General features: G+C 37.6%; 1 protein-coding gene across 1 annotated transcript; it reads right to left on the bottom strand.

Moving 5' to 3' along the window:
• Positions 1-339: 339 nt before the first annotated feature.
• On the bottom strand, positions 340-22,038 carry LOC149620911 (uncharacterized). Its single transcript, XM_089855122.1, has 10 exons — positions 21,088-22,038; positions 20,916-20,997; positions 20,742-20,846; positions 20,373-20,504; positions 20,172-20,287; positions 19,807-19,886; positions 13,003-14,043; positions 3,965-5,048; positions 1,506-2,424; positions 340-901 (listed from the first exon to the last, which is right to left on the bottom strand). Exons 1-8 carry the CDS (start codon positions 21,354-21,356, stop codon positions 3,997-3,999), a joined length of 2,877 nt encoding a protein of 958 aa, XP_089711248.1. The 5' UTR covers positions 21,357-22,038; the 3' UTR covers positions 340-901; positions 1,506-2,424; positions 3,965-3,996.
• Positions 22,039-22,921: the final 883 nt, after the last annotated feature.

Consider the following 22,921-nt stretch of genomic DNA (forward strand, 5'->3'; position numbering starts at 1 on the left):
TTCATTGCCTCCTATATCTATCAAGGCCTGTGCATTGCGATATATTTTTCAAAACCACAACAAACATGGGAAGCTCCTCTCAGAAACATAATATTTCTTTTCTCTGTATATGAAATGAAAATATGGATAATATTGCGCTCCTTCTTTAATGGTATGAATCCTTGCCTGTCTATTAATATTTTGCGTAGGAGTAATACGTTTTTAGCGAAGTCTAGAGAGGATAAACATAAGAGAGATTGTTTCGGAAAAAAAAATACTGCTTCCACTAATGGGTTTATACTCCTTGTTACTGTTGTATAGAGTAATCATGATAAAAGCTTTAAAAATTACGCGATGACAGACCTTTTTTATCCTCTTGTTTTATTCTTAATAAGAATATAAAACATTTATTTTGTATCAAAAATATTTTTGGTGCTGCTTATATTTTGGCTCCACCCACAAATTTTGTATATAACGACTTCTAGTGGTCGAAAATGTCATTCTGATCTCTATTTTCGTGGTTAAATAATTTTTCATTTAATTATTTTTTTCGAAATTGCGCGTGGTAAAAGAGCAAAGTGGACAACAATGCGATATAACTAAGGTTTCCCACAGTTCAGTTCAAACAGTTCAGTTTTCGGTTCAGTTCAGTTATTTTCGGTTTCAGTTTAGGGACTAAACTGATTTGATTGCTTCAGTTCAGTTTCAGTTTGCACATATCCAAACTGATCAGTTTTCAGTTCGGTTCGGTTTAATTCTTAAACTGAACTGATAAAAACTGAACTGAAGAGTTAGTTAAGTACTCTATCGCGAGAAACGATATCAATACGTTCCCGCAAACATAAGTAGAAAAATAGAAAACTGGCATCGTTTAGTATTGCAAGCTGTATGATATTTTGGGGGATGTGTCGCGTAAAGTTACCTTAGGGCTGTGCGAATACTCGAATTTTCGAATAGTATTCGTTTAATTCGAATCGATTATTCGATTCGACGAATCGAATTTGCCATTTGGAGAAAAACGAGTATTCGAATTAAGAAACGATTATTCGAAAAGAAATTCGAATAACCGATTTACATACGAATACAGCTCCCTAAACCGATTAATCGCTTCCAATGGGCTAAATTCGAATAGTAAACGAGAAATCGATTGGAAATGGGAGGGACTGTGGTCACATGACATATATGAAGCTGTTTTGTTTATGGAATTTCATTGCGATTGCGCAATTCGCGATATTTTGTTTTTTTTCTCACCAATTACTCAGTTTTAGGAAAAATTCCATTCTATGTGGAACTACAATATTTTTAGACTGCTACGTGTATTTAGGAAACGATTAATCGCTTTGAAACGAATATTCGTCTGGTAAAACCGATTAATCGAAAAAAACGAGTACTCGAACCAGAATTTTTGAAAAACGAGTAATATTCGTTTGAACGAGTACTCGATTCGGATTTCGAATAGGAGATTTACTACTCGATTCGTATTCGATGCGGTTTGAAAAACCACTATTCGCACAGCCCTTAGTTACCTTATTAGAGTCGCGTATATTTCATCATTTATGTCGCGTATATTTAATTATGTATAGAAATAAGCTTTTAATTTAAGTCCCGTGATTAGCTGGGACCCTCTGCAGAGAGACACAGGCTAAAAGAATACCAATAATTAGTAACTAAAAAGGGTATCATATCGTAGATATTGAATTTCTGATCCATGGTATTTTAATATTTCTAATGTTGTTAATTTCAATAAGAAATGCTACTCCATGAAGTAGCAGTTCTTATTTAAATTAACAACATTAGAAAAAGGGTATCATAATTAGTTAATTAGTCAAAGTTAAATTGTTCAATGTTAATAATTAGTAGTTTGTGAAATAAACATGACTCTTAAGGTATGACACTTAACGATTCCAAAATATTTAGTAGTAGTAGAAAAAGTTAGTGGTTAATAGTTACAATCTGGGGTTTTCGGTTCAGTTCAGTTATAACTGAAAACTGAACTGATCAGTTCGGTTTCTTGGCTGAACCGAACTGATAATTTCAGTTCAGTTTCAGTTCTTGAAAATCCTAACTGAAAAGTTTCAGTTCAGTTTCAGTTTTAGTCCCAAACCGATTTGAACCGAACTGTGGGAAACCTTAGATATAACTCTGGATTTAGTGGAATTAAGTTTTAAAGTAAAGTAAAGTATATATATAATTGATGTTTCTTCAAATATTTACTTAAAGTATCTGGTTTTTCTTTCTTTGTACTAAAATTATTATTGTAGTACATTTATAAGTTATTATTATTATTATTATTATTTACTTGAATTATGCAGTATCTATATTTAAAGCCCAAAATATAAGAAAATAAGGCCGATAGATGGAGAGTGCGAGTTTTGAAATTATAAGCCACTCCCATCAAAAAATACAAAGTAGTCGAGAATGGGAAGGGAATTTGCTACATTCAACGTTCTTCCTAAGGTTTCCCACAGTTCGGTTCAAATCGGTTTGGGACTAAAACTGAAACTGAACTGAAACTTTTCAGTTAGGATTTTCAAGAACTGAAACTGAACTGAAATTATCAGTTCGGTTCAGCCAAGAAACCGAACTGATCAGTTCAGTTTTCAGTTATAACTGAACTGAACCGAAAACCCCAGATTGTAACTATTAACCACTAACTTTTTCTACTACTACTAAATATTTTGGAATCGTTAAGTGTCATACCTTAAGAGTCATGTTTATTTCACAAACTACTAATTATTAACATTGAACAATTTAACTTTGACTAATTAACTAATTATGATACCCTTTTTCTAATGTTGTTAATTTAAATAAGAACTGCTACTTCATGGAGTAGCATTTCTTATTGAAATTAACAACATTAGAAATATTAAAATACCATGGATCAGAAATTCAATATCTACGATATGATACCCTTTTTAGTTACTAATTCTTGGTATTCTTTTAGCCTGTGTCTCTCTGCAGAGGGTCCCAGCTAATCACGGGACTTAAATTAAAAGCTTATTTCTATACATAATTAAATATACGCGACATAAATGATGAAATATACGCGACTCTAATAAGGTAACTAAGGGCTGTGCGAATAGTGGTTTTTCAAACCGCATCGAATACGAATCGAGTAGTAAATCTCCTATTCGAAATCCGAATCGAGTACTCGTTCAAACGAATATTACTCGTTTTTCAAAAATTCTGGTTCGAGTACTCGTTTTTTTCGATTAATCGGTTTTACCAGACGAATATTCGTTTCAAAGCGATTAATCGTTTCCTAAATACACGTAGCAGTCTAAAAATATTGTAGTTCCACATAGAATGGAATTTTTCCTAAAACTGAGTAATTGGTGAGAAAAAAACAAAATATCGCGAATTGCGCAATCGCAATGAAATTCCATAAACAAAACAGCTTCATATATGTCATGTGACCACAGTCCCTCCCATTTCCAATCGATTTCTCGTTTACTATTCGAATTTAGCCCATTGGAAGCGATTAATCGGTTTAGGGAGCTGTATTCGTATGTAAATCGGTTATTCGAATTTCTTTTCGAATAATCGTTTCTTAATTCGAATACTCGTTTTTCTCCAAATGGCAAATTCGATTCGTCGAATCGAATAATCGATTCGAATTAAACGAATACTATTCGAAAATTCGAGTATTCGCACAGCCCTAAGGTAACTTTACGCGACACATCCCCCAAAATATCATACAGCTTGCAATACTAAACGATGCCAGTTTTCTATTTTTCTACTTATGTTTGCGGGAACGTATTGATATCGTTTCTCGCGATAGAGTACTTAACTAACTCTTCAGTTCAGTTTTTATCAGTTCAGTTTAAGAATTAAACCGAACCGAACTGAAAACTGATCAGTTTGGATATGTGCAAACTGAAACTGAACTGAAGCAATCAAATCAGTTTAGTCCCTAAACTGAAACCGAAAATAACTGAACTGAACCGAAAACTGAACTGTTTGAACTGAACTGTGGGAAACCTTAGTTCTTCCTACATAAATCCGTTTTTGGTATTATCAAATGACACTTCTGCCTGCATCTAAAGTCCTACTGTTCACATTGAAGGGTTTTTCACCACTGTGAATGCGTTCATGTCTGAGCAAAGAACTCTTCAGCTTGCATCTATAGTCACACTGATCACATCTGAATGGTTTTTCACCACTGTGAATGCGTTGATGTATGAGCAAAGAACTCTTCAGCTTGCATCTATAGTCACACTGATCACATCTGAATGGTTTTTCACCACTGTGAATGCGTTGATGTTTGATGAAATAGCACTTCAGCGTGCACCTATAGTCACACTGATCACATCTGAATGGTTTTTCACCACTGTGAATGCGTTTATGTCTGGTCAAATAGCGCTTCAGCGTGCATCTATAGTCACACTGATCACATCTGAATGGTTTTTCACCACTGTGAATGCGTTGATGTATGATCAAATAGCACTTTCGCGTGCATCCATAGTCACACTTATCACATCTGAATGGTTTTTCACCACTGTGAATGCGTTGATGTCTGATCAAATGACTCTTGTACATGAATCCAAATTCACACTGATCACATTTGAATGGTTTTTCACCACTGTGAATGCGTTCATGTCTGAGCAAAGAACTCTTCTGCCTGCATCTATAGTCACACTGATCACATCTGAATGGTTTTTCACCCTTGTGAATGCGTTTATGTATGATGAAATAGCGCTTCAGCGTGCATCTATAGTCACACTGATCACATCTGAAGGATTTTTCACAACTGTGAATGCGTTGATGTTTGATCAAATAACTCTTGTACGTACATTTATATTCACACTGATCACATCTGAATGGTTTTTCACCACTGTGAATGCGTTGATGTTTGATCAAATAACTCTTGTACGTACATTTATATTCACACTGATCACATCTGAATCGTTTTTCACCACTGTGAATGCGTTGATGTTCAATGAAATCTGTCTTCCGCATACTTTCATAGTCACACTGATCTTGGGGACCCTTTCTAAAGTGACGTTGTAGATCTCTTTTATATTCAGTAGAATATTTGAACAGAGGTGAACGTTTCTTCTTGAATTTCCCTACACAAAATATATAAAAGAAAAATAAAAAACATACCATTTACAATTTAGTATCAAAAATACAGTAACACTAAAAAAAAGGTAATGCTGAGGAGTTAAAGAAAGAGTGGTATAGAATATAAGCAGTGTTGATCAAAGGCGTTATCCAATAAGTAAACGAGCGTATCAACAATAAGGGGATAAACATCAACTTAAAGAAAGAAACCCCGTCTCGACACCCGAAAGGTTGTATTTACAACCTTTCTTTGCTCTCACCATATTCAACAGATGTTCGGTGAATCAAATACTAGCTGATGCTGCGTTTAGACAATTTAGCCCTTTATTCCGTACTGGCACCCCCTCTCTATTTTCAGAGTATCTTTAGTCGAAATAAGTACCAGCGATGATACGAAAGGAGTGAAGACCCTCGCGATAGAGGGTATTTTAAGGGTTTTGACACGTAACACCAGCGTTTTGTCCAACACATATGTTCTAGGATTTAAATGAAATTTTACTCTGTAGTCGAAGAAAAGTAATGGCGTTGACACCATAATTTCCGTACGCATAAGCGCGCGACTAGAATTACTATTTAATGGGATGATGCCACTGTTCTTTGATACTTGAAACAATTGAAAATTGCCACTGTTCTTTGATACTTGAAACAATTGAAAATTGCCACTGTTCTTTGATACTTGAAACAATTGAAAATAAGTATCGCTTACCGGTGTTCTGAAATAAAGAGGAGGGAAGATGGAGAGTAGAGCTTGTCAAACGATAATTTCGGACGAAAGTCCCACACAATTTTATAGGTAATTTCGGACTTAGATGTATACCAGAGCCCATTTCATCGTACCCGGCTCTAATTAGGTTTGACCAAAACCTTTTCCGACACATTTCAAATCGCAGAGATTTTCACAATTTACAGAAAAACGGTTTACGTATGAACCCTGGGATATGGATCTGCCTATTTTTCCCAGGACTCTGCAAGGTGTTTTCAGTTTTTCACCTAGATGGCAGCAATATCAATAGCGTATTCCATTCACCGCTTATGGGCGCTACATCAGCTCGCGCTTGAATTTCCATTTTCCATTCACCAAGCGCTGGAGTCTGGACCCGAGATCCCCTGTACAGAACAGATGGCTCGCTAAATTTGTATAGACATTAAGGAAGGAAAAGACTTAAAGTTAAGGAAGCTCCGGAAGTAAAGGGGATTTTACGTCGTAGTAGCTTGAGGAAATCGAGAGCGATCTCTGAAAAGTTAAATGTAATACGCTATTAGACTTCACACCGAGAAGGCGGAAGTAATTGCTTTGGATATTTCCCCACCAAGGGTGGGAATAAGACTTCTCAACTCTAACTATTGTAACCTTCCGTAATAGTTTAGGGACCTCCGGAGTTTCTACTCCAGGGGTGTAAGATTAAAGAGAGGATTAACACCCTGTGTTACCTTTGACCAAAAGGGTCGACTGCTTATCATTATAATAACTAGCAGCAATGTACGTAAGCGACTACTTTTCGAAGGATTACGCGTCACACAGTATTACAATCACGTGAGAAATAGCATTGGTCGTTTGTCGCCGTATGCGTCATTTATTGCATACGTGGCCGATAGTGAATCCGTCTTTGAAGAATGTCCCACGACACAGATATCCACGAATGTTCGATGGCAAACGTAACTTCCACAGGGGTTCGATAACAGACATGCGAGATTGGGTAATAATACCACGGTCTGGTTAAAAACGCCTGTTTTACTAGGTTCATGCCGTTGTCACATCTTTCCAATAACTAGGTGCTCTTGCTTACACGTAAAAGCGATTTACTCGTTGGCTTGACAAAGAAGTTGAATGGGCCATCGATTTAATGAATGAAAAACCAAGCCACTCAGCAACTACAGCGATCTGAAAACGCCGTTGTAACTTTAGGCCAAATTAAAACACTTTGCCAAATTAAATGTTTAATTTTTTGGTCTAAAATGCTTTTAGCTCTGCCCCCAGGATCGATCGTTTCTTAAATATCGAATATTTTTCAATTATGACCAATTAATTGAAAACAATATGGTCAAGCCATATTCGTCGCTTAACTTGAAGGGAAAATTAATCGCATTTTACGTGATACTTTGATGGCCCGTATCTCCGCGGGTGTTCAGTTTTGGACCATAGTTCTTCGGTGACTTAGTCTTGTTTTGACCCGTAGAATGCGCCCCTGAATTTGTGACACATCTTTTTGTAACACCCTGTATATCGACAACTTGAAAGTGACGATAGTTCCAAATGGTATTAACGGTTTTGGTTCCTTTGCGTCACATTCATTCTTCTGCTTATTTAAAAATAGTTTGGGTTTCACAGCAGGCTTCGTTAAAAATGGGTTGGGCCTTTCTTTAAGTTTTTAGTTCTTTAGTCGGATTATTAAAACGTTTTTTAAGGTTTTCGAGATAACTATTATGTTGTTGTTTAGCTCTTATTTTTGATAAAGTTTGGTTCTCTCACCATAAATAGTTCCTGACTCTGAATGTTGCCTACGGAATAAAAACTATTATTCCGTATGCAACGCTCTGAATTTAAATGAGTTTCATTCATTTGGGTTTTGTCAAAAAATGTCCAAAATTCTGCCATTTAATGCGAAAAAATAAAACTTCCTATTGCGCCAACCTTAACCCATTAAAATGATTTCAAAGATGAAATACGACTGTGAGCCGTCCGCAAACAATTACAACCAGACTTAGAAATAGCACACGTCCACTGGTCCAAAACCATGCAGTTTATTAATTGTTTGGACCAGTTTTTTTCTACTCTCAATTTTCTCTTTCAAACACAATAAACCCTTATTCTACAGGGCCGGTAGGCCCTTGTAGATATGACTTGATACCGTTTTGTAACGTTAAACTACCTTGAATCTTCTCGCAAGTGGCTAGCGGAATCGTCACTCGGTGACTCGGAACATATATATAAGGCCTAGGTAGGTATTCGTCACCACAATCAACCAGTAGAAAGAATGGGTACGTTCAGTAACCCTCTTTGATGGCAGCGCTTACTAAGCGATGTGTGATTTTTCCTACTGTACGCTTTTTCGCGTTTCCGGTTTTGACGTCATGATGCTCAGCGCTTGCCTATCAAAAAAACCATCTAATCGATATGGTTTTTTTGATGGCGTGACGTAGCGCTTGACTGTTGAACACTTGGCGCGGGATTTAAAAATTAAATTCCAACAATGTTATTCCTACAGTAATTGTATTAGTAATTTAGTTTTCTTTAAAAAACTACTTCTACCATTCAAATAGGCATAATTTTCTTAAACAATTTCATTATTTGCGAGCTCGTTTATAATTAAAAGCAGCCATTTGCGCTTGGTAACGTTTTGATGGCCAGCAAGACGTTTCCCCAACTCCTATTTCTAAAACAGCGCTAACTTCAAAATGTCACTTTTCCGTTCAACAAGCCTTTTACGTCACTGTGACGTCTCGAGCCCATCAACCACACATCAAGAAAACAGCGATTTCCTTGAGATTTTCGTTACTTAACGTACCCAATATTAAGGTAAGGGTCACTGGTCATAAGAACAAGTTTACGAAAATTCCTTATTTCTAAGCCTGATCACAACATTTCTTAAAAGTCGTCTGCTTATACTAACTATCTTTCAGTTCAAAGTTTCATTGGTTGAACCCCTTTTCCGGTTTTTTACCGGAAACAGGGTGGGAAATAAGTATTTTCTTAAAACTGGACATTGGGCCAGCGACCCCCTTGGCCTGGAATAAATAAACTGGACCATAACCATTGACCAGGGCGCGTCTGCTAAACTAAAGAAGTGGGCAATTAAAATAGTTGAGAAAATGTCTGGACTCTGGTTACACTTGAATTTTCTTTGTGGTCCCGTGGACCACCAACCCCCCCTAGGATTTAATTTTTAAACTGGTCCAGGAAATTTTTCAACTGGTCATTTGCCCTGTGCCACTGCCTTATTTCCCACGCTGACCGGAAATGCGTAAGCGCCGAGAGTAGTGTTATTTTCTCTCACTGGGGGTCGCATATAGGTAACACTTTTTTGATGGGAAGAAAATGCTGGATACATTCAAAGAAGATACACGCCCCAGGAATGGAAAGTGTAGCTTCCTCTAGTGTAAATTTTTGTCTGGCCCCTCCTAGTACACTCCAAAGGCAGGCTCGGTTGACCGAGGTATTTCCGGCTACATTGAAATTGCATAGACCGGAAGTTCCTTGGTCAACCCAACCCCCAGACATACCTTCCATTCCTGGAGCGTATATTTTCTTTGATACATTAGGCCAGTGTGGCTGAGTAGCTTATAGGGAGCTAGTATATGATTCACTCATGTTATAAGTCAAAAGTCAGTCATTCTCCACTACTAATTGTAGACTTCGCTCGAGCGTAGGGCGGTAGGATTGCACTTTTTCTAAACTAACTCAACTAACAGCGGTTTCTGACTAATTAGACCACGGGGAGCTCGGAAAAAGTAAAAAATTCTAAACACGCCGCAAGTTGGTCAAAACATTTTTTGAAAATTTTAAAATTGCATGTACTTAGCATAACCCACGAGAATTACAGAATTTTACGGCAATATTTTGGAAAAGGAGTCATATTTTATGGCAATATTTTGGAAAAGGCGTCAAATTTTACGGCGATATTTTGGAAAAGGCGTCATATTTTACGGCAATATTTTGGAAAATGAGTCATATTTTCCAGCAATATTTTGGAAAAGGAGTCGTATTTTACGGCAATATTTTGGAAAAGCAGTCATATTTTACGGCGATATTTTGGAAAAGGCGTCAAATTTTACGGCAATATTTTGGAAAAGGCGTCATATTTTACGGCAATATTTTGGAAAATGAGTCATATTTTCCAGCAATATTTTGGAAAAGGAGTCGTATTTTACGGCAATATTTTGGAAAAGCAGTCATATTTTACGGCAATATTTTGGAAAAGGAGTCATATTTTACGGCAATATTTAGGAAAAGGAGTCATATTTTACGGCAATATTTCGCAAAAGGCGTCATATTTTACGGCGATATTTTGGAAAAGGCGTCAAATTTTACGGCGATATTTTGGAAAAGGTATCAAATTTTACGGCAATATTTTGGAAAAGGCGTCAAATTTTACGGCGATATTTTGGAAAAGGTATCAAATTTTACGGCAATATTTTGGAAAAGGCGTAAAATTTTACAGCAATATTTCGCAAAAGGCGTCAAATTTTACAGCAATATTTTGCAAAAGGCGTCAATCTTTTTGAAATATCTAAACACAAACAGCGATATTTTGGAAAGGGTTTGAAATTACCAGGGAAGAACTAAATACAATTAGAAATTCCAAATATATTTATGTTTATGCAGTAATGTTTGGCACTTAGCGTTACCCGAGAAACACCACTTGGAGGTGGCCACACTTAGTTTCTCATGGAGAGTTTTTCTATGGCAGGTCCCCTTGCCTACTGCCGGCTTCAATATTCTGGGGAGTTTTCATTTGGCAGGCCCCCCTACCTATATAATGTCGACCTCATTGCCCTGCCAAATCAAAACACCTCAGGACATTGAGGTCGACATTATATAGGTAGAGGGGCTGCCAAATGAAAACTCCCCAGGATATTGAATCCCCTTGCCCACAGCCTAAAACGATGAAAACCGACCTCGCTCATCGCTGAGTTCAACCGTGTTTTCTTCGTTTTGTCCACCAATAAGGAACGCCGGCTGTGTCTCTGGATTCAGAGCGTTCAACTCTTCCTCCGACACGCCAATTTCAATTAGTTCAAGGCCTCTTTTCCCTGGACCAGGATTGCACGCCTTGACGTCTTCCAGGAATTGACGGAAGTTGGTTCCATGAGGAAGCCAATTGCCATCTTGGTCCTTGAAAAAAAGGCACCTGTACCAATATGTGGCCATATAATTGTTCAAACCCTGGTCAGTTCTGTAGGACTTTATGCTCGCCTTCAAATGCCGGTTTCTGTTTTCGACGTTATTCCGAATTCACGATCTCATACTTATGCAAAACAGTCAGATGCTCCCGAAATCCCATCAAAGTACAATTCATTTACATCGAGGCGCCATCTGACACTATCACTGACACCGGAGCTATTTATTTCGCCATTTGGGTCCACAAAACGGCCCTGGACTTATTCCTGACCTTAAAAAAAAACCATCTTTCATATCTCTGCAATAAATACCAAAGATACAAATGGTCTCTCCGGCCTATTGAGCCCCACGGTGGTACTTTCTAGAGTGCAAGTATGTTTCGTCCACCTCTACGAACAATCCTGGTCCTCCAATCTGCACCTTGTCGGCCCTGTTCGAAATGACAATCTCAGCTACCTCGCGACACATGGAAATGTAGTCCACGACGGTATGGCTGGCACATTCACTAGGGATTATAGCGTCAGAAACGCTCATTTTGGAAACCCACAGGAACACGAGGAAGAGATTGTCGGTATCCGACAGGTTTTGATTGTAAAACCAGGTGTTTTTCGAGGGGACGAAAGCCTTCGTGCATTCTACCGCCAAATACTCTGGTACCTTCTTTTTAATGCTTTTAAGGTCTTGCGCTTGTTAGCGCGAGACTGGGCTGCGGAACATCTTATCGAATAGCCAAATCGGCTTTGGGCATTGCCAAACCCAACAAGATATCCATTTAATTCCCCATCATCGGTTTTATTCCCACATCCGCAAGGTGTCTTTCCTTCATTGAAGGATTCAAGACGCGGGACAAGCTCCAAAGAAAGTACTAGGACAATGGCATCCCTCTATGACCTCTCCTTTAGGGCATCATCCATCCCGGGAAAAGATCCTCCCCAATTCTTCAAGGAAACCATTTTAGAAGAAATGTTCCTCATTCCCAAAATTTCGGTTTTCATACGCCTCGTTTTCCAAATTAGCATGAGCCATTTAGAAATTAAACCAAATAAACCACAGAAAATATAATTTGACAGCAGTAATAATTATCTCTCAAGAAAGCCTCTTCAAAAAACACGTCTAATCACGTTGAACATCAACGAGTCTCTGCGCAGCAAGTTCTCGTTTCCATGGCAACCCGCGAGGCGGGAATTGGCGCGAATCGGGGGGGGGAGGCGTTAAGGGGCGGCCAGCGACTTCAGACAGTTTTAGCGGGGAAGGAATACCACATATTTCAAAGGTATTAAAGGTAAGGTTAGGTTAGGTTAGGTTTGGTTTGGTTACTTATTAGCTAATTTACCACCTTTTCCAAAATTTCTGTTTGCGATTACGCCTAGGTACTTAAAAACCAATTAGTGCCTTTTTTTCCCAAAATATTGGTTTACTTCTAAATACTTACCAAAAGTTTAAAGCTTTATTTTTAGAAACTAAAATATCGCTAATGTAATTTTCGCCATTTCTCGCTTATATTCTCCTTTTCCTTATTTTTGGCATTTCTAAATTTTTCTTTTCCCAATATTTTGAAAATTTCTCAGATTACTTTTCGATCCCAGTACCAAAAATGAATGGTTTTGTTAAATTCAGTAGTTCTTAAAAATTCCATAGCTATACTTCCGTCGCGGGTCCTTGAAGTTCTTATAGTTGCCCTCCCCCGGGCCTATTATCAAAGATTGAGTGCATATTGCGTTTAGTCTATAACGGTAAGTACGTGCAATTTTAAAATTTTCAAAAAGTTTTTGACCAACTTGCGGCGAGTTTAGAATTTTTTTACTATTTTTTCCAAACTCCCCGTGGTCTAATTCGTCAGTCGTGTTAGTTGAGTTAGTTAGATAAAGTGCAATCCTACCCGTAGTGCTTTGACCCTGGCATTGGACTTCATCACAATTAGTAATTATTTAATTTCTTTAGTTGTAATAAATACAAGTCGGTATTTAACTATAAATTATTTAGATTAATAAAAGTATGAATAAATCTAAGGTAACGGGAGTAGTTTAATTTTAGTATTAGCCAAGGCTCTTATGGCCACGTGGGGCGAATTTAGAAATCTCACAAGTGTGGTTACACTATTGAAGTATAAAATGACTTACCAATTTCCGAATGAAGCGATGCGGTATCTTGAAATGTCTCCGAGTTGGACACTGAACTATAATTTCCAACTTCAATCGGATCTTCGGGCAAATTGCTTTCCATAGAGACGGAGGCCAATTCTGAACTACAATTTCCAACTTCAGTCGGATCTTCGGGCAAATTGCTTTCCATAGAGACGGAGGCCAATTCTGAACTATAATTTCCAACTTCAATCGGATCTTCGGGCAAATTGCGTTCCATAGAGACGGAGGCCAATTCTGAACTATAATTTCCAACTTCAATCGGATTTTCGGGCAAATTGCTTTCCATAGAGACGGAGGCCAATTCTGAACTATAATTTCCAACTTCAATCGGATCTTCGGGCAAATTGCGTTCCATAGAGACGGAGGCCAATTCTGATAGATCATTAGGGTTACATTCAGATTTAGGAACACATACTGGCACACTGAGCGTCCTCGGATCAACATACAGACTTTGATATTGTCTATTATCAGTTTTCTGCGAATCTGTCAAGTTGACTTTAGATTGGTTATCAACATGATCGTTTTCTAGGACTCTTTCGAATGAATCGCTTTCGATATTTGCGTCAAGAGATAGATATAAATGTTTTTCGACTTCAGCATTCAATTCAGGAACACACAATTCCTTCGATCGAGTTGTCATATCCTCAGTTTCTCCCTCTGTCGAGACACTTGCCGATTTAAGAAGAGAGTCATTAACGTTCATATTGTTCTCGAGAGGCTCTCGTGGCGAATCGCTTTCCTTCGTTTTGTCAGGAGGCATTTGGTTTTCGACCTTAATTTCAGGTGAAGGCGCACTTTGAGGCAAACTGTAATCGTAATTCGGTTTAGGAACACAGAGATTCGTAATTCGCGTTATAAGCCCCTCATTTTCAGCCTTTTTCGAGGTAATTTTAGTTTCGGTGTTTGTATTGCCAAGCTCAGCAAAATATTGAGGCTCAGAAACAAGTGATTCTCGAATAATATCTTCTTTACCCAGCATGCCTTGGACATTGACAGCTTCGGCATTTTGCAATGAACCTTTATGATATAAAGCATTAAAGGGACATTATTGACAGAAATTAAGTATTTTTATTCTGATTCCTTATGTTGAAATATGCCGCCTTTCAAAAGCTAATTATAGGTTTAAACAAGAATTGAAGTTATTTTCACCCGGGGTCGACTATTCACTTCACCGTGCGGTGAAAATAGTACCCAAGCTATTTTCACCCTACCGCAGCCCTTACCTCAATTCTTAGTCACGTGGTAGGGTGGAAATAGCCTTAACGCTATTTTCACAAAGGGTAGGAATTTCACTGGAGCGTGAAAACAGTACCCAAGCTGTTCTCACCCTACCGCAGCCCTCAATTTTTAGTCACGTGGTAGGGTGGAAATATAGGGTAAGAAATAAGAATAGTAGGGGGTGAGAATAGTAACACTCAACATTTTATTTGATTGTATACCAAAATCCCCCCGGCCAAAATCCCCCCATTTAACCCAATGCGACAAAATCCCCCCAATGTAGGACAAAATCCCCCCAAATCATTATAACAAGACAAAATCCCCCCAAATCATTATAACAAGACAAAATCCCCCCAAATCATTATAACAAGACAAAATCCCCCCAAATCATTATAACAAGACAAAATCCCCCAACGAAAATCCTCTGAGAAATATATAACCAGAAGTGGTATGAGACTAGAAGTGAAGGGCTCTAGCATTGATAGTAGATCCTGGCACTAGTGAACAAATTTGAGGATTTTATGCCGCTTCCATCGCGGAGAGAAAAAATTGGTCGAGTTCCAAAAACATTTCTTACCCCCTTCCCCTCAACCTAAAGCGGCGAAACACGGACCCGGCTCCTTGAATCTAGTTCGGCCGTCTACCACCTCGAGCGTCTCACGTTTTGGAGGGGAAATTTCAGAAACCGCCACTAGAGGGCCAACCGTTTGTGTTTTATCAAGTCTTTTCACTAATGCCGAGTGAAGAATTTGGTTAGCTCAATACTTCTAGTATCATACCACTTCTGATATAACAGAAGTTTCAAATATAAGTGGTTTCTTTTATTTCACATTTCACATTTTTTGGCGACACAGCTTGTGGTGTCGCATTCGACCGAACGTAGCCAAAAGGTGCGATTTTATTATAGTCCCATTGGACCGAAATTCTATTGAACTGGAAGAAGACATACTGTATGGTTTTACATTAAATATATTTTTAATTAATAGGAAAATCTTTTGGAAAAGGTGGCAGCTAATTAATAGGAGAATATTTTAGAAAAGGTGGTAGCTAATTAAAAGGAGAATATTTTAGAAAAGGTGGTAGCTAATTAAAAGGAGAATATTTTGGAAAAGGTGGTAGCTAATTAAAAGGAGAATATTTTGGAAATTGTGGCAGCTAATTAGTAGGAGAATGTTTTGGAAAAGGTTGCAGCTAATTAATAGGAGAATATTTTGGAAAAGGTGGCAGCTAATTAATAGCAGAATGTTTTGGAAAAGGTGGCAGCTAATTCATAGCAGAATGTTTTGGAAAAGGTGGTAGCTAATTAAAAGGAGAATATTTTGGAAAATGTGGCAGCTAATTAGTAGGAGAATGTTTTGGAAAAGGTTGCAGCTAATTAGTAGGAGAATATTTTGGAAAAGGTTGCAGCTAATTAATAGGAGAATGGTTTGGAAAAGGTTGCAGCTAATTAATAGGAGAATATTTTGGAAAAGGTGGCAGCTAATTAATAGCAGAATGTTTTGGAAAAGGTGGTAGCTAATTAAAAGGAGAATATTTTGGAAAATGTGGCAGCTAATTAGTAGGAGAATGTTTTGGAAAAGGTTGCAGCTAATTAGTAGGAGAATATTTTGGAAAAGGTTGCAGCTAATTAATAGGAGAATGGTTTGGAAAAGGTGGTAGCTAATTAAAAGGAGAATGTTTTGGAAAATGTGGTAGCTAATTAAAAGGACAATATTTTGGAAAAGGTGGTAGCTAATTAAAAGGAGAATATTTTGGAAAAGGTGGCAGCTAATTAGTAGGAGAATATTTTGGAAAAGGTTGCAGCTAATTAATAGGAGAATATTTTAGAAAAGGTGGCAGCTAATTAATAGAAAAATCTTTTGGAAAAGGTGGCAGCTAATTGATAGGAGAATGTTTTGGAAAAGGTGGTAGCTATTTAAAGGGAGAATATTTTGGAAAAGGTGGTAGCTAATTAAAAGGAGCATATTTTGGAAAAAGGTGTCAACGAATTATTTGAACCTAACCTAACCTAACCTAACCTAACCTAAACTAACCTAAACTAACCTAACCTAACCTAACCTAACCTAACCGTTAAACATAATTTGGAGGATTTTGTCCATTAAATATGATTTGGGGGGATTTTGTCCATTAAATATGATTTGGGAGGATTTTGTCCATTAAATATGATTTGGGAGGATTTTGTCCATTAAATATGATTTGGGGGGATTTTGTCCATTAAATATGATTTGGGGGGATTTTGTCCATTAAATATGATTTGGGGGGATTTTGTCCATTAAGTAGGAGTTTTGGGGGGATTTTGTCCGTTATTTATGATTTGGGGGGATTTTGTCTGGGGGGATTTTGGGTCACACCCTTTTATTTAGTTCCTTATTTTCCACCCTTGGAAACTCAGCTTTTCCTATCATCCTATGTGATGCAGACAGCACTGAGCACACGACTAAATAATCTAAACGTTATGGGATTGGCTGAATCCTTAAAGAGGTTTTTATTGGCTGGTAGGTAAGTGCGCTAAAATCGAGATCCATTGCTAAGCCTAACCAATTCAAAAAAATGTAATTTACATTGAAATAATTGTTTAAAAAATCCGAAAAATAAAGACTGTGTAGAGGATACGCCTTCATAAACACGCGTGGCTAGGCTTATATCCCGCTCCTCTCTAATCTCAAGTTCTTTATATTGAGTCTTTTTTAAACCTCATAATAGATAAGTTGAACATGAGTAGGATAGGTGGCGACTCATATTGCATCTTTGGTGAGCGCCCCCTATATTGAGCCAGGCCTAATTCCTAGGACTATATAAAGTCAGGTCAGTCGTTTATTATAGTCATTGTACAGTCTCATCCTGTTCAGCAGTCTGTTTCATTTAGTCATCATGATAGTATCCTGATAAGTGGCAGTTATCACGGATAGCTGTTGGTGTTAGCTGAGAGTTAGTTATGTAGTGCGGTAGGCCGTATTCACCTTCTAAGCTAAGACCCGTTTAGTAGTAGGGTAGATTGTCCTTGTACGAGGCAATCCAGTTTGACTAGTTTCCGAGCGTTAACATTCTCAATTCACGCCATCACTTCAGTAGACCTACTTTGGAACACAAATGGCTCTACTTCAACCCTAGTAAGTGTTGCTTTTATTAGCTACCTCCGAAAGGCACACCCCTAATCTGGCGCTCTCACTTTCCATCCTATCACACGCGTTGTACATAGCCACTATCATTTCTTTAAATCGGTTAGAACTTTATATTTCATTAAAACCAACCAGAAAAAAATAAAAAATGACACTAAAATTTCCAGCTGAGAGTATTCCTTTAAAGTACAGTCACCGTAATTAAAAACTTTCTCTCTCGCGACGTCTTGTTTCAACATAAAGCCGCAAATTATTGATCTGATACAATTGATAAAAACACCTATCTTATATTGTTGTTTCAATATAAGATAGGTTTTTAGGGTTGTAAGTCGGAAAATTTTCCGGAAAATGACCGAGCTATATTTTTTCGGAAAATTTTCCGTATTTTTCCACTACCAGTTTCTCAATTTAAAAGATAAAACTTTAAAATTTTTCAATTGCCTTTCTTTTCAAAACATTCATTATTTTGTTTTCGGTGAATTCGGAGGGGGAAAAATTGTCCAAAGGCACAGTTTAGTGACCCCTATTCTCTATAGGAAAAGCTCACTCATTGACTATCGCTTGCATGCATAGGGTTACTGTTTGCTCTTATGACGGTATAAGGCGTTAGAGAGTCGAGACCTAACCGTTAAGAGACCCAAGTGAAACTAAAATTATCAGGCATAAAGGATAGTGATCGTCTGCGTCATTGTAAGGGAAACGAGGTGTTATGTTGTTAATGTTATTAAGTTTGTTAACCCTGTTTAAAGTCACAAATTATGGGAAAATCAACCATTAATATTTGGCGGTACTTTAATAAATCTACTAAAGATGGCAAAATAACTGGAGAATGTTTTAAATCTTTAAAAGTTTGATAAACTGACTCAAAGCTCACTTAATTGCTAGTTTTATATTTTTCCGATTAGCGGAAAATTTACAACCCTAGTTTTTACTGACCTTTTTTTTTCACGCTCGCCAATTCCCATTTCCAACTGCTAAATAGGGGGTTTTGAATCATTGGGATGATTTTAAAGAGAAGGTGAACAGTTGAAGATAGCTCGTCCAAATAACCAAATGACATTCCTGTAAAGAAGCAGTGATGTTACATTTGAGAAAGTGGTTGTGTTCCTTGTATTCAACTAATTGGGGTTCGCCATAAACAAGATGACGAACCTTCCACACGGAACACTCATATTTACAATCCGTAATTAGTATTATACTATAGTCCCACTAGCCTTATTCCATCGGATATACTGCTAAGACTAGTGGGACTATAGAGTAGTGTCGGTAGAGAGGGGAGTAGACTGTGTATCCCTCCCCCTAGGCGCGCTTTTGTAAGATGGGATACTGTACGCTCCTGGTAGGGGGATGACACTAAGAGATAGAATAATGTCAGTTCTACGTATGCAAACGTCATACCTTCTATCTCTTAGCTAAGTGTCATCCCCCCTACCTGGCGCGTACAGTATCCCCTCTTACAAAAGCACGCCTAGAGGGAGGGATACACAGTCTACTCCCCCCTCTTTCAACACTGCTCTATGGTATGACGTTTGCATAGTAGAACTGACATTACTCTATAGTATAATACTAATTACGGATTGTAAATATGAGTGTTCCGTGAGGAAGGTTCGTCATCTTGTTTATGGCGAACCCCAATTAGTTGAATACAATGAACACAACCACTTTCACAAATGTAGGCACCATTTTGTGACCCATGCTGCTTTGAATGCGGGCATTCTCCTTTTTCATTAAACCATTATTTTCGCCAAGCGGTTTTCAATGGGCGACATATTGAGGGAATTGGTTGGCCATTGAATTTCTAGATGGTTCTCCCCGAAATGCGCCGTTTTCAACCAAACGTTCATGCAGACCTTAGTTGAAACTGACATCAAAACTCGCTCACTAATCTAGATTGAAATCTCTCTTCACCCCCTAGCATTTGCGAACCATAGCGGAATAGAACGCCTCACCCGTGGCCATAAATTCACCAAAGGAAGATTTGAAGTTTCATTCCACAATTGTTGACTTACACATTTGTACAATATTAAAGGGTATTAGAGGGTATAAGAATATGGCTCAATGAATTGATTCCGTTGTGGACGCGTATTCAGAACATTACAGTTAACATCACTGCCCCTTTACTGGAATGTCATTTGGTTATTTGAACGAGCAATGTTCAACTGTTCACCTTCTCTTTAAAATCATCCCAATGATTCAAAATCCCCTATTTAGCAGTTGGAAATGGGAGGTGGCTAGTGTGAAAAAAAAAACGTTTAGTAAAAACTATATTGAAACAACAATATAAGATAGGGTTTTAATCAATTGTATTTGCGGCTTTTGTTGAAACAAGAAGTCGCGAGAGAGAAAGTTTTTAATTGCGGCGACTGTACCCACGATGGCTTATTTTAGGAGGCTGAGGTGAGAAGCATTCTTAACATTTGTGAAGAAATTAAAACTTGCATACCATTACCAGATTTCTCGAGTTTAATGGCCTCCGTGTCAAGTAGACTTTGGGGAATGTCGTTGATAATCTGATCTTGTAAACTATTCAAATTAAAAATCTTAGTTTACACTAAAAATTCTAGATTATAAAAATGTACGAGAGATTGCCACGCTTAATCAACGACATCAGTTTTGCCATTATCTACTGAATGTCAGAAATACCTTTGGTTCTTCCTTTAAAACGAAGCGCGAGTCCAGTGGATCCCCTACAAGTTGACTTTCCTCCTGAACTTCAGTTTTGCCTTGGCGAAGGAAATTGTGGGCGGGATTTCAGGAGGAAAGTCCACTTTTAGGGGATCCACTGGAGCCGCGCTTTGTTTTAAATACCTTTGAATTTCTTGCTGCATCACAATTGGAAGGGATGGTTCATGACCATTAATTTGCAAATCATTTTCCAAAGGTTCAGTTTGATTGATAGCTAATTGATGTATTCCATTTTTACCCTATTTTTCAAACAATTAACAATAAATTTCATTCTTAAAATAATTCTCTTCTCTATTGACTATGAAAGTGGAGGATCTTGCATACCAACAGATCTTTGATTCTATTTTCCAACTCATTAATGACCCTATTGAGTCTTTCAATTTCGTCTATTTGTTTATTTATCGTTAACGTTGTTTTCTCTCTCTCTTTTTCCATGTTTGAAATTAAAACATTACACTAAATAAAATAAGATTCCATTACAAAAGTCAATAATCATCGGACTTTCTTCAGCTGAACGTATTTTAAAGGAACTAGCAAGAAAGAAGAAAAACCAAAAAACACCGCCTGTATATACAGGCTACTACCCTTCTTGTTTTTCGTGTTTTTGATCCACAAGCTTTTCAAGGACGCCTGCTGAGATCTCCCTACATTCTCCGTTACATGTAGAAAAAAACTTTTCCGCTTTGAAAATACCTCGGCTTCCAGTTCCCTGACTCGACCATCCCTGGCTTTAATTTCATTGATCAGATCATCTTTACTCAAGTGATCATAGTTACAATCTTCCCCATCGTTCATTTCCTAATAACGAAGTTTTTCTAATTTTCAGTTTATCTAAAAAAGGGAATATTCCAATAATTTCTCAAATACCTCTTTAATGGCCACCCTTTGAATATTAACTAAACTCATTTCGGGATTTTGAAAAGTTAGTTTGTGAAATTGTAAATCTTCCCTAAAATTAAATATTTCTTCAAACTAAAGGTATATCAAGATGGTCCGGCTGGACCATGAGATTTTTGTACACAAAATAATCTTATATTACATTTGTCCATTTTCTTTTAATCCATATTCGGGATTAGTTGCAGGGCTAATGAAAAAGCCTTCATTAGATAAAGGGCCCTCAAATGTTGACTGATGATCAAAACTCATTGAAGAAGAATTTTCATTAGCCATTTCATTGTTTAAGCCTCCAATAGATGAATAACTTGAAGAATCCTCCAAAGTTGCCCCATTTTCTTTTTCTCTATATTCGGGATTGAGACGCAACCTTCTCATTCTTTCTTTACCTGTATCCTTCGCATCAGAAGCCATTTTATTACTGTAACCTCATAGCCCACTCCATCCAGATGCAAGTCATGCAACTTCGTGGCAGAATCAAAGAGAGTATAGGGAAGGAGTGGAAGCACCCCCGCTCCACAAGGCTAAATTACAATGTTGCCCCTAAATTATACTAGTGGTACGAGGGAGTTTCCGGCTCAGTCGCGCCACCTACGATACCGTTTAATGTCTCAAACGGAAGTGCCTCGGTACTGCGCATTGAAGATGCGCGGTAGAAAAGAGCAACAAGATTTCCCCTCTTTCCACTCCTCCCCTATACTCTCTTTGGCAGAATAGACAACTTATTTTAAGGCTGCCTTTGAGTGTAGGGCGGCCATTTTATGAGGGTTTTCTCTATGGGCAAATAGCATTGGTGACGTAGCCATTACCCCCTCTGAAATAGCTCTATAGATTCGTAATTAATAAACTGGTCCTGATAACCAGTAACCCCACTACTTGAATTAAAAAACTAGTCCAAGCAATTAATAAACTGGTCCTGAGAACCAGTAACCCCCACTACTTGAATTAAAAAACTAGTCCAAGCAATTAATAAACTGGTCCTGAGAACCAGTAACCCCCACTACTTGAATTAAAAAACTAGTCCAAGCAATTAATAAACTGGTTTTGGACCAGAGGAAGTGTGCTATTTCCCAGACTGCTCGATCAGTGGTCTGGGGCCCCTTGTTGAAATTTACATATTTCACGTTTCTCGTCACTATCTCACTCCAGAATGAGTAGCAGACGACGCGTTCTTCAAAAGCGCAAAGCAGGGTAGGATTCCAGTACTAGGAAGCAGTCTGGGAAATAAGGATATTTTTTAAACTAGTCCTTGGGACCAGTGACCCCCCCTATGTCCGAAATAATAAACTGGTCTCCGAACTGGTCCCAGCCTTTGTTCTCCTATAGATTTGCAATTAATAAACTGGCTACTTTTTTCCTATCTGACACTTAAATTAATTTTTATTATCTTTAAAAAACATTAATAGACTCGAAACTCCAAAGTTTGGGGTAAAATAGGGTTTTTTCGGCAAGTATTGAATTTTCAATTAAACATTGATATTAATGTGAATTATTTATTGAATCTCAATTAACAAGCTAAATCTATTCTGCCGAACCACAATCCAACGTTAATTTCAACTTAATTAAGTATAATTAACGTAAAATTGGACCAAAAACGTACATTTTTGGGGCAAAAATTAAAATAACTTTTAATTGATCTTCGTAATTAAGACTAAAACTAAGCTAGCTAGAAGTTAGTAAAGCTCCTTTTTTCCTATCTGACACTTAAATAAATTTTTATTAACTTTGAAAACAATAATAGGCTCGAATTTCTAAGGTTTGGGGTAAAATAGGGTTTTTTCGGCAAAATATTATGGGGTGAAATGAAGGGCAACACTATTTTACCCCGAAATTATTTTGGCTTCCACCCTTTTCACACGTTCTGGCCAGGGCCGGAAATAAGCACAGGACACTGGACATTGTCCAATAAAATTTTAAAATGTCCCATAATTTTTTTAAAAACTAAGGGGGTCACTGGACATTTTGACCTATAAATTTTC

The sequence above is a fragment of the Phalangium opilio genome, unplaced genomic scaffold, assembly GCF_054372755.1.
Source record: "Phalangium opilio isolate 3A_F unplaced genomic scaffold, DU_Popi_V2 ptg000209l_1, whole genome shotgun sequence".
Classification (NCBI taxonomy): domain Eukaryota; kingdom Metazoa; phylum Arthropoda; class Arachnida; order Opiliones; family Phalangiidae; genus Phalangium; species Phalangium opilio.